The 14,086-nt window shown below is 38.4% G+C and overlaps 1 protein-coding gene across 1 annotated transcript in view; it reads left to right on the top strand.

Moving 5' to 3' along the window:
- The window catches only part of STRIP2 (striatin interacting protein 2), a 47,052-nt gene extending 33,267 nt beyond the window's left edge, over window positions 1–13,785 (top strand). The window contains exons 19-21 of the mRNA XM_028104921.2: window positions 7,657–7,761; window positions 8,596–8,800; window positions 11,913–13,785. Of these exons, the coding sequence (XP_027960722.1) occupies window positions 7,657–7,761; window positions 8,596–8,800; window positions 11,913–12,163 (561 nt within the window). The 3' untranslated portion in view covers window positions 12,164–13,785. The remainder of the gene's footprint in view (window positions 1–7,656; window positions 7,762–8,595; window positions 8,801–11,912) is intronic.
- Window positions 13,786–14,086: the final 301 nt, after the last annotated feature.

Consider the following 14,086-nt stretch of genomic DNA (forward strand, 5'->3'; position numbering starts at 1 on the left):
GTATATTTAGGCGTACAACAAAAATTATTTACTGAGAGATATGTGCAATAAAAAAAATTTTTTAGAAACCACTACTTTAGAGTATGTTGAAATGAGGGTAAGGTTGTAGGTCTGCTTGCTTTGTGGGCTTATTGGTCCTAAAGAGAAATCATACAGATTACACTCCATCCTCCTTTCCTCTCCTATCTTACAGAGATTCGGGCCAAAAAAAATGTGGAAAATTCTGTGTAAATCTATTGTCACTGCTGCAAAGCCAACCCAGAGTTCAAAATGCTTGTTTTTTACTACAGAATGTGATTTAGCAACAGTAGCTTCACATACAAAGAAGGGCATATTTTGAACAATGTAGATGCTCAAGTAGGCCTATAAATTAAGAATGGAGGAATGAGAAAAAGTAGTATTTATGGAATCACTGAGTATCAGAGCTAGAAGATTCTTAGTATCTTGCCAAATCCCATCCTTTACTGATGAGGAAATGGGTAGAGTGCTGAAGTGTTGTCCAAGGCCTTAATAGCTAGGTAGAGCGAAAACAATGAGTCAGAATTTGCATGACCTAGCCATTTGCAAAGAAACATTTGGCATTTCCTTTTAGATATATGCAAGTGAAATTATTAAGTTAATTTTTAAAAGGCAGTTCATTGCAAAATTCCTCAAATTTGGGTTTGATTTATATTCAGAAAGACTTATAAAAACACATATCGCTTAAATTTATGTACCTGATCCTTTCATCTCTCCTTATTAAATTTTGTTTTTATAACTTCCTAATCCAGATATTTTTGGATATCCCAGAAAACTTTTGTCATTCTTGTTTTGGTTTTTGTTTTCTTATTGGAATATAATCATGTTTAAGTATTAAGGTCTCTAGCATTCATTTCAGGCATTATTTAACCAATGATTTTATGACCTTATTAAATAAAGTCTTCTGACATTCACCATCACTATTTAAAACCAATATTGCCTTTAGCATTATTGTTTCTCTGTTCTAGATATAATGTGAACACATAAGGTATTTATCCATGTTCTATGACATGTCTATATAGAGGAAGGACCATGGATAAATGTTTTTTAACATTTTATCAGTTTTCCTGTTAAGTCACCATTTCTGTAATGGTTGTACTAGAGGAGATGAGAATCTCTGGAATTCTTTTCTTTTTTTTTTTTTTAAGATTTATTTATTTGAGAGAGAGAGCGCATGTGCACACGCTGGCACATGCAAGTAAAAAGAAGAGCAGAGAGGGACGGAGAGAATCTCAAGCAGTCTCCATGCTGCACAGAGCCTGATGCGGGGCTCTATCTCACAAGACTGAGATCACTACCTGAACCGAAACGAAGAGTTGGAGCCACTCAACCGACTGCCCCACCCAGTCGCCCCTCTGGAATGATTTTTCAAACTCACATGCCCAGATCCCTCTCCAGGGCACAAATAGTTTGTCAAAACTCCCCAAATGATTTTGAGATTTTCTCTTCTCTTTCCTTCTTTTTTACTCACACCACTTAAGAATTATAGCTCTCTTTTATGATATCTGGGTCCTTAATCTAGCAGTAACTTAATTGTCAGAAATCCATATGATAAGGGAATTATTCTATAATGATTTGGGAAAAGAAAGTTTAAGCTAAAAATATGAATTAATTTTCAGTTGTGTCAACCATAATAATGGAATGAATCAAAAGAATCATTTACCAAGAAGTGGTTATTATTGTGAGTTTTCAATCAGTAAGTGTTAAAACCTAGCAAATATTTTTTCAAATAGGTTCAAATAAATGCAGGGCTGACATGGCATGAAAATCTGAAGCCTAAAGCAAAGAAATAGACTAGTTTGTAAGTATAGAAAAAGCAGGGGCGCCTGGGTGGCTCAGTCATTAAGCATCTGCCTTCGGCTCAGGTCATGGTCCTAGGGTCCTGGGATCGAGCCCCGCATCAGGCTCCCTGCTCGGTGGGAAGCCTGCTTCTCCCTCTCCCGCTCCCCCTGCTTGTGTTCCTGCTCTCGCTATCTCTCTCTCTCTGTCAAATAAATAAATAAAATCTTAAAAAAAAAAAAAAAAGTATAGGAAAAGCAGACAGAACGACAGCTCTAAGTTATCTTGAGCAAGTTTCCTCTAGGCTATAGGAGTTCCACATATAAAAGGAAGAGGTTGGGCCATCAGATGAGCATAAACTTTTCCAAAACTCCCATGGATTCATTATATAACAACCAAGCTAATATTAGTAATTCTGATTTTCAGTGAAGAGCTGGTTTTCAATCTGAAAATAATAATCATCACTAGGAACTTTAATAAGCCAAGAAGGTTTGAGTTGTATTAGACTTAACACTTAGCAGCACTTCTTTATTTTTTTTAAGTTTTTATTTATTTAAATAATCTCTACCCCCAGCGTGGGGCTGGAACTCAGGACCCTGAGATCAAGAATCGCATGCTTTTCCAACTGAGTCAGCCAGGCACCCCTAGAAGCACTTCTTTAAAAGCTCAGTCTGATCATGGGCTGACCAAACTCAGTCAGATGCTCCCCTTTAATACAGGAACCCTCACTATTTTTGTTGTTGTTTCTGGAAACTGTTATCTTCTGCTTGTTTGAAATAACAATTGTAATAGGACATATAAGAAAGAGCTTCTTTACCATTAGGTCTTGAAGAAGCTGAGAAAGCGGGGGATCAAACCGAATTTTCTCTCAGAATCATCTTCTGTGTTAGGATTCCAAGAGTGCAATAGAAGATGAACAGTAAATAAAGACAGAGTATTATAAATCAGTGAATTACTGGAGATAGAGGTTCAGGCCCTGGTTGGGGCACTTATGTGACCTGAAGCAAGCCCTTCCTTTCCCTGAGCCTCAGGTTTTGCTTCTGTGGATGACAGAATTGGACTAGACTTAGCCAAGTCTAAAAGCTAAGGCTCTTCTAGTGCTCAGATTCTAACCAATCTGATTTCCTCTGTACAAAAGGAAGAAACACTCTGTTCTTCCAGCAGTCATTTGAGTTATTATCCACATAACTGGCATAAGCCTCCGTTTTTATTTGGCTTGGCTCACTCAGCTGGGCTAAGATGGATCTTGAGAACAGAACCCTCGTGGTGCCTTAGAGATGCTATAAACGGGTAGGATGTGATCCCTGAACTGAATATTTAAACACAAGGTGTATGTAAATAATTTTTTTAAGTTTTTAATTTTAATTCCAGTATAGTTAATATGCCGTGTTATATTCATTTCAGGTATACAATATACTGATTCAGCAATTCTATACATTACTCAGTGCTAATCAGAAGTGTACTTTTTTTTTTTAAAGATTTTATTTATTTGAGAGAGAAAGAATGAGAGAGAGTGTGCACATGAGAGGAGGCAGGGTCAGAGGGAGAAGCAGACTCCCTGCTGAGCAGGGAGCCCGATGTGGGACTCAATCCTGGGACTCCAGGATCATGACCTGAGCTGAAGGCAGTCGCTTAAGCAACTGAGCCACCCAGGCACCCATAAGTGTACTCTTTAATCCCCATCGTCTATTTCCCCCATCCACTGCCCCTCTGGTAACCATCAGTTTGTTCTCTGTAGTTAAGAGTCTGTTTCTTGGTTTGTCTTTTCTTTTCTTTGTTCATTTGTTTTGTTTCTTAAATTCCACATGAGTGAAATCATATGGTATTTCTCTTTCTCTGACTGACTTATTTCACTTAGCATTATACTCTCTAACTCCATCCATGTTGTTGCAAAAGGCAAGATTTTATTCTTTATCATGACTGAAAAATACTCCGTTGTATCTATATACCACATCTTCTTTATCCATTCATCTATCAGTGCACACTTGGGCAGCTTCCATAGCTTGGCTATTGTAAATAATGCTGCAATGAACATAGGGGTGCATGTATTCCTTTGAATTAGGGTTTTTGTATTTCTGGGAGGTAAATGCCAAGTAGTGCAATTACTGGATCATAGGGTAGTTCTATTTTTAACTTTTTGAAGAACCAGTTTGCATTCCCACCAACAGTGCAAGAGAGTTCCTTTTTTTCCAAGCACTCACCAATCTTTGTCATTTCCTGTGTTTTTTATTTTAGCCATTCTGACTTGTGTGAGGTAATATCTCATTGTAGTTTTGATTTGCATTTCCCTGGTGATTAGTGACATCGAACATCTTTTCATGTGTCTGTTGGTCATCTGCATATCTTCTTTGGAGAAATGTCTGTTCATGTCTTCTGCCCATTTTTTATTTGGATTATTTGTTTTTTGGGTGTTGTATCAGTTCTTTATATATTTTAGATACTAACCCTTTGTGGGATATGTCATTTGCAAATATCTTCCCCATTCCTAGGTTGCCTTTTAGTTTTGATTGTTTCCTTTGTTGTGCAGAAGATTTTATTTTGATGTAGTCCCAATAATTTATTTTTACTTTTATTTCCCTTGCCTCAGGAGACATATCTAGAAAGAAGTTGCTATGGCCCGATGTCAGAGAAATTACTGCCTGTGCTCTCTTCTAGGATTTTTATGGTTTCAGGTCTCACATGTAGGTGTTTTATCCATTTAGGATTTTTATGGTTTCAGGTCTCACATGTAGGTGTTTTATCCATTTTGAGTTTATTTTTGTGTATGGTGAAAGAAGGTGGTCCAGTTTCATTCTTTTGCATGTAGCTGTCCAGTTTTCCCAACACCATTTGTTGAGGAGACGGTCTTTTTCCCAATGTATATTCTTTCCTCCTTTGTCAAAGATTAATTGACCATATAATTGTGGATTTATTTCTGGGTTTTCTCTTCTGTTCTATTGATCTATATGTCTGTTTTGTGCCAGAACCATATTGTTTTGCTTACTACAGTTTTGTAATAGAACTTGAAGTCTGGAATTGTTATACCCCCAGTTTCGTCTTTCTTTTTCAAAGTGTCTTTACTATTCAGTGTCTTTTGTGGTTTCATGTAAATTTTAATATTGTTTGCTCTAGTTCTGTGAAAAATGCTGTTGGTTTTTTGATACAGATTGCATTAAATTTGTAGACTGTTTTGGGTAATATAGACATTTTAATAATATTCTTTCAATCCATGAGCGTGGAATGCCTTTCCCTTTCTTTGTGTCCTCTTTAATTCTTTCATCATTGTTTTATAGTTTTCAGAGTACAGTTTTCATCCCTTTGGTTAAGTTTATTCATAGGTATTTTATTATTTTTGGTGTAGTTGTAAATGGGATTGTTTTTGTAAACAGATGTTTATGTATGCAAGTGGAACATGGGCAAATGTTTTCTTCTTTCAACTTGCACTGGTAGAAAGTGAGTAAAGGTCTTGCTTTGGATAGTGTAAAGTATCAGACACAAGAGAATATGGCCAAATGCTGCTGTTCACAAGATATATCCCCCCACAGAAGTTTACATTTTACTCAATATGCTGAGTCCTGCCCTCCCAAAAAAAGAGAAAGCAGGCAATTTGCCTTAAATGAACATAAACGAATAAACAAAAAACCCCTCAAATCTGGCAAATCTGAAAAGGCACCCCATGGAGATAAAGGTCTGCTGGAAAATGATTATGTGTTGGGTTGGAAGAAGGCAGAAGTCTTGAGCAGGGCTCCATGTAGAGCATGTTGCTGCAAACTGACAACAAGCCTGGGATCCGCTATCCTGAGACAGCCATGGACAAGCATGTGTTCTATCAGTGCCCACTTCAGGCAACATCTGGTGATGTGGGAAGTGGGGCTAGTTTTAGTTGGTGGGGAAACATTATCAGGAAAAAAAAAGAGAGCAAGGCCCTGGGCACATGAGACTATCTTCAGGAGGGAACTAGGGTGTCTTTCCTAGGACTCCTGAGACTGAGCTTTGAGGAAAAAGCCGCCACGATCAGCTAACATTCACTTAAAACTTCACTTTTGAATCAACTGGAGAAAGTTGAGATAAATCACAGTACTATTAAATGATCAGAGGTGAAAGGATCTTAAAGATGATCTAATTCAACCCCTTACAAGAAACAGGGAAATGACTTATCTACCATCATACAACCAGGGTCAAAGCCATAATCCAGGTTTCCTAGTGTCTACTCCAGTGCTGCTTCTACAAGCCACACCCCTACTCCCATTTTTTTGTGGTTTTTTTTGTTTTTTGTTTTGTTTTGTTTTGTTTTGTTTTCAGGTGAGCTCTACACCCAACATGCGGCTTGAACTCAGACCCTGAGATCAAGAGTCGCATGCTCTACTGACTGAGCTAGCTGACACCCCTCCCATGTTATTTTTTGAGGTGCTAAGGAATGCAAGGCTCTCTCTGCTGTTATTATATTAAAAATCAGGGTAAAGGAAGCTCACAGTGGAGATATACATAGCCTCCCCCATATGTTCTCTGTTTCCCCTGCTTCTTTAAAAAAAAAATAAACATTTAAAAGTCCATTCTTCTGTTAGCCACACAAGATGGAACATCTGTAGAACCTATCTGTAGAACCTATCTCTTTTGGGCAAGCCGACTGGCTGATGCACTAGAGTGGAAACTCTCATGAAAATTTCTCTTAGAAGGAAACAGATGGTTCTCCGGGGACTAGTTCTAAACACAATATTGAACATTTACTATAGAAAGGAGAACATTTTTTCTAATAATATTTCTAAAAAGTTTCCCTGAAACCTTTTGACCTTTAGTCTTATTTATTTCTTAGTAGAGCCTAATACTCTCAAAAATCCTGGATGTTCATTCCACATTAGATGTATGTCTGTCTTGCTTGCTTTGGATTAATTTGATTTGGGAAAGGAAGGGGTAATTTTCCATTCTTCAGACAACAGCTCACTTCTACACATTGTCTCCTACTCTTACATCCTCCTATCAAATTGTAGGCATGAGGAATTTCCAAGATGTTAATTTGGCCACCATGCATGCTCATTGATTTATATAGCTTCTGACTTCAGTATATTTACAGGCCCCCAAATCCAGAAGGGCTCTTATTTTTGTCCCTGAAAGATGTTTCTGTGAGTAGATACCTGTTTCTAAACTGACATCCATCTGTTATCTCTGGTTGGGTGCTCACAAGCTATCAATAAACATACAAGAAAAACACCTGGTTAGAATTTACCATCTGCCATTTTTGCTTCCACGCTGGAGAATTAGGCAATTTACTGCAATCGGGTTTGATAAAGGAGGGTGGAGGATGATTAAAAAATTCAATCATAATGAATATCAGATCCATCCAACATAGTTTGAAATCTACCCGAACAGGGGCATCTGGCTGGCTCAATCAGCAAAGCATGTGACTGGATCTCAGGGTTGTGAGTTCAAGCCCCACGTTGGGTGTAGAGCCTACTTAAGAAAGGAAGGAAGGAAAGGGAAGGGAAGTGAAGGGAAGGGAAAGGATCTACCAGAATAACTCCTAGCAGTTACAAACACAGCTTATATAAGTATAAGCTATATGGGGGTAAAATTCTATCACCTCTTTTCTGATTCTAAAGCAGGAACTTACACAAGAAGGCTTGCTTGAGTGAAGTTCCTATGTTCATGTATCCTCTTTCTAATCAGTACTTGCTCTAGGTGCAGCCATCCAGGATTGACAGCTGTGTGTTTTCATATGAAGAATATTGCATGTTTTGAGACCTTAGTGTGTGAAGAGCAGAATGGTGAGGAGGTAGCATTTCATAAGGAAGGCCTCACCTAAACTGACCAGTGGTGACTTGCAGGCTTCTGTGGGAATGAAAGTCTTATAGGTGTGGTAATGGTGGGCCTGCCTTATTACAGGAAGCTGGAGACAACAACCAGTTCTGTTGGAGGAACCTCTTTTCCTGCATTAACCTTCTGAGGCTGCTCAATAAACTGACCAAATGGAAGCATTCCAGAACCATGGTGAGTGGGGCTTCAGATCATAGAGGTGTCCATCTGACTGACTTTTTTAAATCTTAAATATTTATGGACTTCCTGCTTTGTGAGCTCTATAGATAGACAATGAATGCTACATAAGGTGAACACCTAATTCTGGGTACTTAATCTATATGAGATAATTATTCACCAGTCCATTTCTTTACAAGGAGCTAAATATGGACCCTCCCCCAGGGCCGCTCTGGTTGGAAAGTTAGCATTGTTGTTTGGATTACAAGCACACATCCCAAATGATGCAAGTCTAAGATTATTCATTGCAGCATAAATCATGAACGATTGGAAACAATCTAAAGCCTATTAATACAGGACCAACTGGTTAAATAATTTTGGTACATCCTTATAATAGAATATTATACAACCATTAAAAAGAATGAGGCTGGAAAAAAAAGAATGAGGCAGTTCTATATTGATACGGAATAATTTTTTAAGATATATTGTTAAATAAAAAGCAAGGTATGGAACAATGTGACAGGATATGTAGTTGGCTGTGGTTTTTGTTAATAAAAATATGTGAATATAGAATTATGTATCCAGAAGATACATAAGAAACTGATAACAGTAGAAATGGGATGTGTGTCTGACAAAATTATTTTTCTCTTTATATCACATACTTTGAATATTAGAAACTTTGAATTGTGACATATAATTGTGACATCTAAATATAAATAGAACCTGAACCATAGATTCCCAGGGTATTGAGACCAGTCAGGTTTGGCTTAATTTGTTTGTGAGTTGGAAGTTCCAAGAAACGTTAGATCCTTATCTGCCTTTCTTCACTCTCACCCCTCTTTAAATGGGTAGATGCTGGTGGTATTCAAATCAGCTCCAATCTTAAAGCGAGCCCTCAAGGTCAAACAGGCCATGCTGCAACTTTATGTTCTGAAGCTGCTAAAAATACAGACCAAGTACCTGGGGCGCCAGTGGAGGAAAAGTAACATGAAAACCATGTCAGCCATCTATCAGAAAGTACGCCACCGCATGAATGATGACTGGGCTTATGGGAATGGTGAGTATTTTCAGAGCTCTTGACCTCCAGGAGTTGCCCAGGGTTTAAACAAAACTAAATAAGAGGCACCTGGGTGGCTGCCTTCAGCTCAGGTCCTGATCTCAGGGTCCTGGGATCAAGCCCCTCCCACCCCTCTGTTGGGTTCCATGGTCAGTGGGGAGTCTGCTTCTCCCTCTCCCTTTGCCCCTCCCTCCCCACCTCTTGTGCTTTCTCTCACATGCTCTCTCTCAAATAAATAAAATCTTTAAAAAAATAAAACTAAATAAACATTTATCTTTACTCTTTTGGTATAAATGGTTACACAGTTTAGATGAGAAAATATGTATGTAATTATAGTCAGGTGCTGATATAACAAACTTTAGGGTTACTGCCCCAAATTCTAGCATGTGCCCTGGTCCTATATTAACTATAAAAATCCATTTTAGGGTGGCTCAGTTGGTTTAGCGTCCAACTCTTGGTTTTGGCTCAGGTCATGATCTAATGGCCATGGGATCAAGCCCCATGTGGGACTCCACTCTCAGCAGAGAATCTACTTGAGATTCTCTTCCTCTGCCCCTCCCCCCACTTGCACATGCATGTGTAGGCTCTCTTTAAAATAAATAAATAAATCTTTTTTAAGAATCCATTTTATAGGGGCGCCTGGCCGTCTGGCTCACTCAGTAAAACATGCAACTAGTGATCTCAGGGTTGTGAGTTCGAGCCCCACATTGGGGGTAGAATTTGCTTAAAAAGATTTCCATTTTATAAAACAGGTAAATTAAGAGATAATTACCTCCTTTTGAAAACATTCCTTTAAATGACAGGTTTCTCCAAGAGATTTCTAAAATTAAAATAACCTTTTATTAAAAAGCAGTTAGAAAAAAAAAATAAAAAACAGCTTTCCCTGCTGGCTCATTCGGAAGAGCACATGACTCTTGATCTCAGGGTTGTGAGTTCAAGCCCCAAGTTGAATGTAGAGATTACTTAAATAAATAAACTTAAAAAAAAAAGGCAATTAGAAAATACAAGTCAGAAAACTTTTTACTATATCACCATATTTATGCCTTATTTGTACCACCTGAAGATTGCCACTGTTAACATCTTATTGTATATTTTTCCAGACCTTTTTCTTTGCATATATACACATTTTACTTAAATGATAGCAAATTATACATACTATTTCATCATCTTTTTTCAGTTAACATTGTCTACATCTTTCTATATCAGTATGTTTTCATTTTATCTAGTAAGTCCATATTCAGAATTCCCCAGTTGTCCCAAAATGTTCTCTTTTTGTAAGTTTTATTTATTTAAGTAATCTCTACACCCAATGTGGGGTTCAGTCTCATGACCCCATGACCAAGAGTCACACTCTTCTGACTGAGCCAGCCAGGCACCCCCCAAAATGTTCTTTAAAGCTATTTTTTTCAAGTCATAATCCAACCCAGGGCCACAAATTTCATCTAGTTGTTCTATCCTTTAATTTGTAAAACCTAGCAGTGTTTTGTTTTCACTTTTTTTCCATAATGCTGACTAATTGAAAAACTAGGCCAGTTGTCCTGCTGAATATCCACTTTCTGGATTTAGAAATGGCATCATTTGCCTTATCTCTCTATCTCTAGTGTTACTAGTAAACTGAAAGTTAGATCCAGAGGTTCGATGGATTCAGTTTAAACATTTTCAGCTATAGTACGTTTGAGGTACCATTGGGAATTGCATATTGTCTCACATTAGGAGACATTATAATATCTGGTTGACTACCAAGATATGATAGATTAACCAAGTTTGGAAGAATTTATTTTGGAGAACTTTTTCATTGTACTGACATTTGCTGTAGTGGGATTTGACCATTATTTGCATAACTGTATTTAAGAGTTTTTGGTAAAGATAACTAAAGACTTGTTTTTGCTGAGGTTTGTAACCTGCCTAAATTTTAGAGAATGCTGAAGTAAAAAAACCACAAAAGTAAAGGAAATATATGATTGGCAGGTAGCAAGCCAGGATGCAACTTCTATGAGACATAAAGCCAATTAACTATTTAAATTCTTATAGATTTTTAAAACATATAAATGTTTTATCCTGCAAATGGCGTAACTATTGTCGCTGCCATCATGAAGACAAACCCAATCTACACTTCCTTAAGATAAACCATTAAGGGGCATCTGGCTGGCTCAGTCAGTAGAGCATGTGACCCTTGATCCTGGGGTCATGAATTCAAGCCCCATATTGGATGTAGAGATTACTTAAAAAAATAAAATCTTTATTTTTTTAAAGATTTTTTTATTTGACAGAGAGAGCTCACAAGCAGGGGGAGCAGCAGGCAGAGGGAGAGGGAGAAGCAGGCTCCCCACTGAGCAGGGAATCCAATCCCAGGGCCTGAGTTGAAGACAGATGCTTAGCCAACTGAGCCACTCAGGCACCCCCAAAATAAAATCGTTAAAAAAAAAAAAAGATAAACCATTGAGTGTGGGACATAAGAAATCTGGGAAAGCTGTATCTCTAGCCCTGAAATAAGTGTCTGAGTAGGATAAATAGAAGAAAGCAGATTATCTGTTTTCTGTTTTTACCTTCATGGAAGCTTTCACCTCATAATTTTAACATACGCTGACACATACATTTATCATATGCTGGGAGAGGTCACAGGGAATCAGTAAAGTCTTCAGTAATTGGTCCATTCTGATTCTCCTTGTTGGACCTCTTCTTGCCTCTTTCCATTCCTTGAGAGCTCGTGATTCCAAATGGGTAACTCCCATACCCTAGGAAAGCTCAGTAAAAGGAATTGAGTTGCCATTTTGAAAAATATAATACATATAACTAGTAAGAAAGTGAAATAATGAAAAGGAAGTACAGTAAAAAAAAAAAAGTCCACCTCCCTCAGGGGCCTTATTTCCTTCTCAGTGGTAATCACTGTTAGCAGTTTCTAGACTACCTTTCCAAAGATAGTCTCTGCATATACAAGTGTATTTTTTAAACTGAAGTGACAGCATATTATACACTTACTTTGTACATTGCCCTCCACAAAAAGGAAATTCTGAGCAGTTTCACTGTTCTTATCCCATAGACCATACTCTGTGGTAAGAGGAGCAGAGTCCTGAGTTGTATACATGTTCTTCTTCCTCTCTTCCCCACACAGACATCGATGCCAGGCCATGGGACTTCCAAGCAGAAGAATGCACCTTGAGGACCAACATTGAGGCTTTTAACAGCCGCCGGTATGACAAACCCCAGGACTCTGAATTTTCACCTGTAGATAACTGCTTGCAGAGTGTGCTAGGGCAGAGGTTGGATCTGCCTGAGGATTTCCACTATTCATATGAGCTCTGGCTGGAGAGAGAGGTGTTTTCACAGCCCATCTGTTGGGAGGAGCTGCTCCAGAATCACTGACTGAGCTCTTAACAACAAAACATCTGATAGATGGGCTTAGGCTCCAATAAATGGTGCTCTGCCTACCCTGCCCATTCAGCCTTTGTTTCCAGGTCTGGAAGTGCTGGTCCAGGGGAAAGCTGGGCTAGTCCAAGGACATCCAGTGTATTGCAGGGCCATTCTGGAGGCTTTGGGCCTGGTGATAGTGCAAGGCTAGGATCCTGAGTCACAACAAATTGGTCAACTTGCACTGGGGTCAGTTGGGTGCCCAGTTGGCCTTGAAAATCTACTGGATCAGTCCTGGACAGGCTCTTTAGTGGGACTGCTCCCTGCTTTAGTCTTGTCCAGAACCAGGCTAGCCTTTGCTGACCCCAAGAGTGAGAGTAAGTTTATAATGGCATTTGACCCATGACATTCATCATAGGTAATGGGAGAGACAAGTCATAAAATAGGGAGAACATTTCCTTCTTGCTTACCCTGGATTCCTAGGACTTAAAAGAGGTTTGGCAAAGCCATCTTTGAAATTAAGTCTGTATTTTAAATTAAAAATTTTGACACCTCTTTCTAAAATTATTAGCTCAAAGATGATTTTAGAGCACCTGCACCTTCTTTGTAAAAGATAATGATTTACTATTACCTAAATACTGCATGTTATAGTAAGGTATATTGTGTAAAGTTTTTTTCTCTACTCCTAAAGAGATCTATGTTCAATCTGAAAATTATTTCTCTGTGTATTGTGTATAGGGCATGCAGTGCTCTGCCACAGCCAGTCTGAAATAGGCCTCCTCTAAGGATGTTTCATGCTTTTCTGAAACTACTTCAGTCTTCAAATGACTGAGTACACTGTAAAAAATTATCCTTTTCATCCAATTCATTTTTTAAATGACAAGTAACTACAGGAGGTTTTATTTATTGAGATGGCTATGTCCATTTGTGCTCATGATCGATTTATTTTTTAATTGAATAGCAACAGCATCACAGCTTACCATTTTTCTATGTTGATCAATGATTTTTTTTTTTCCCTTTTTACTGCGAGTACTTTCAAACTGTCGTATGGAGATTTAGCAATATACTGTTCCTACCTAAAAGTATTGCACACTTCTTTGAAAATACAGGGGTTGATAATATCAACCTCTTTAAACTTCTTTTACAGCAGAATCACATATTTGTCAGGGCGCCTGGATGGCTCAGTCAGTTAAGTGTCTGACTCTTGATTTTGACTTGGGTCATGATCTCAGGGTCATGAGCTGGATCTGCATCCCCACATCCTGCTGGGCTCCGCACTCACTGGGGAGTCTGCTTGAGATTCTCTCTCTCTCTTCCTCTGTCCCTCCCCCTACTCCATACATACTCTGTCTCTCTCTAATAAATACATAAATCTTTTAAAAAAAATCACATACTTCTCAACAGAAACAAGGTTTTTAGAAAAGCTTCTGGGGGCGCCTGGGTGGCTCAGTCGGTTAAGCGACTGCCTTCGGCTCAGGTCATGATCCTGGAGTCCTGGGATCGAGTCCCGCGTCGGGCTCCCTGCTCGGCGGGGAGTCTGCTTCTCCCTCTGACCCTCCCCCCGCAATGTGCTTTCTCTCTCTCTCTCATTCTCTCTTTCTCAAAAATAAATAAATAAAAAATCTTAAAAAAAAAAAAAAAAAAAAGCTTCTGATTCGATCAGGATCATTTTATTTCTCTTCTGTCACCACAATTATGTCATCTATATTTTCAAGCTTTTTTATTTTAAGTGCCCTCCCCCCTGATACAGACACTACTGAATCTTTTTTATGATAGCACCAGGCCACTTTAATTGTGCCAGAAGGTCTAGTAAAAAATGGCTTACTCTGTCAACCACAGTCTCATTTGGAAGTCATGGTACAGTTATTAACGATATCTAAAGGAACTAGACCAGAACTCTAACTAAAGCTTGGATTTTACCTTTTTGAGCTTTAAGGT

The sequence above is a fragment of the Eumetopias jubatus genome, unplaced genomic scaffold, assembly GCF_037043125.1.
Source record: "Eumetopias jubatus isolate StellerSeaLion01/CBP00866 unplaced genomic scaffold, mEumJub1_p1.0 scaffold_14, whole genome shotgun sequence".
NCBI lineage: Eukaryota > Metazoa > Chordata > Mammalia > Carnivora > Otariidae > Eumetopias > Eumetopias jubatus.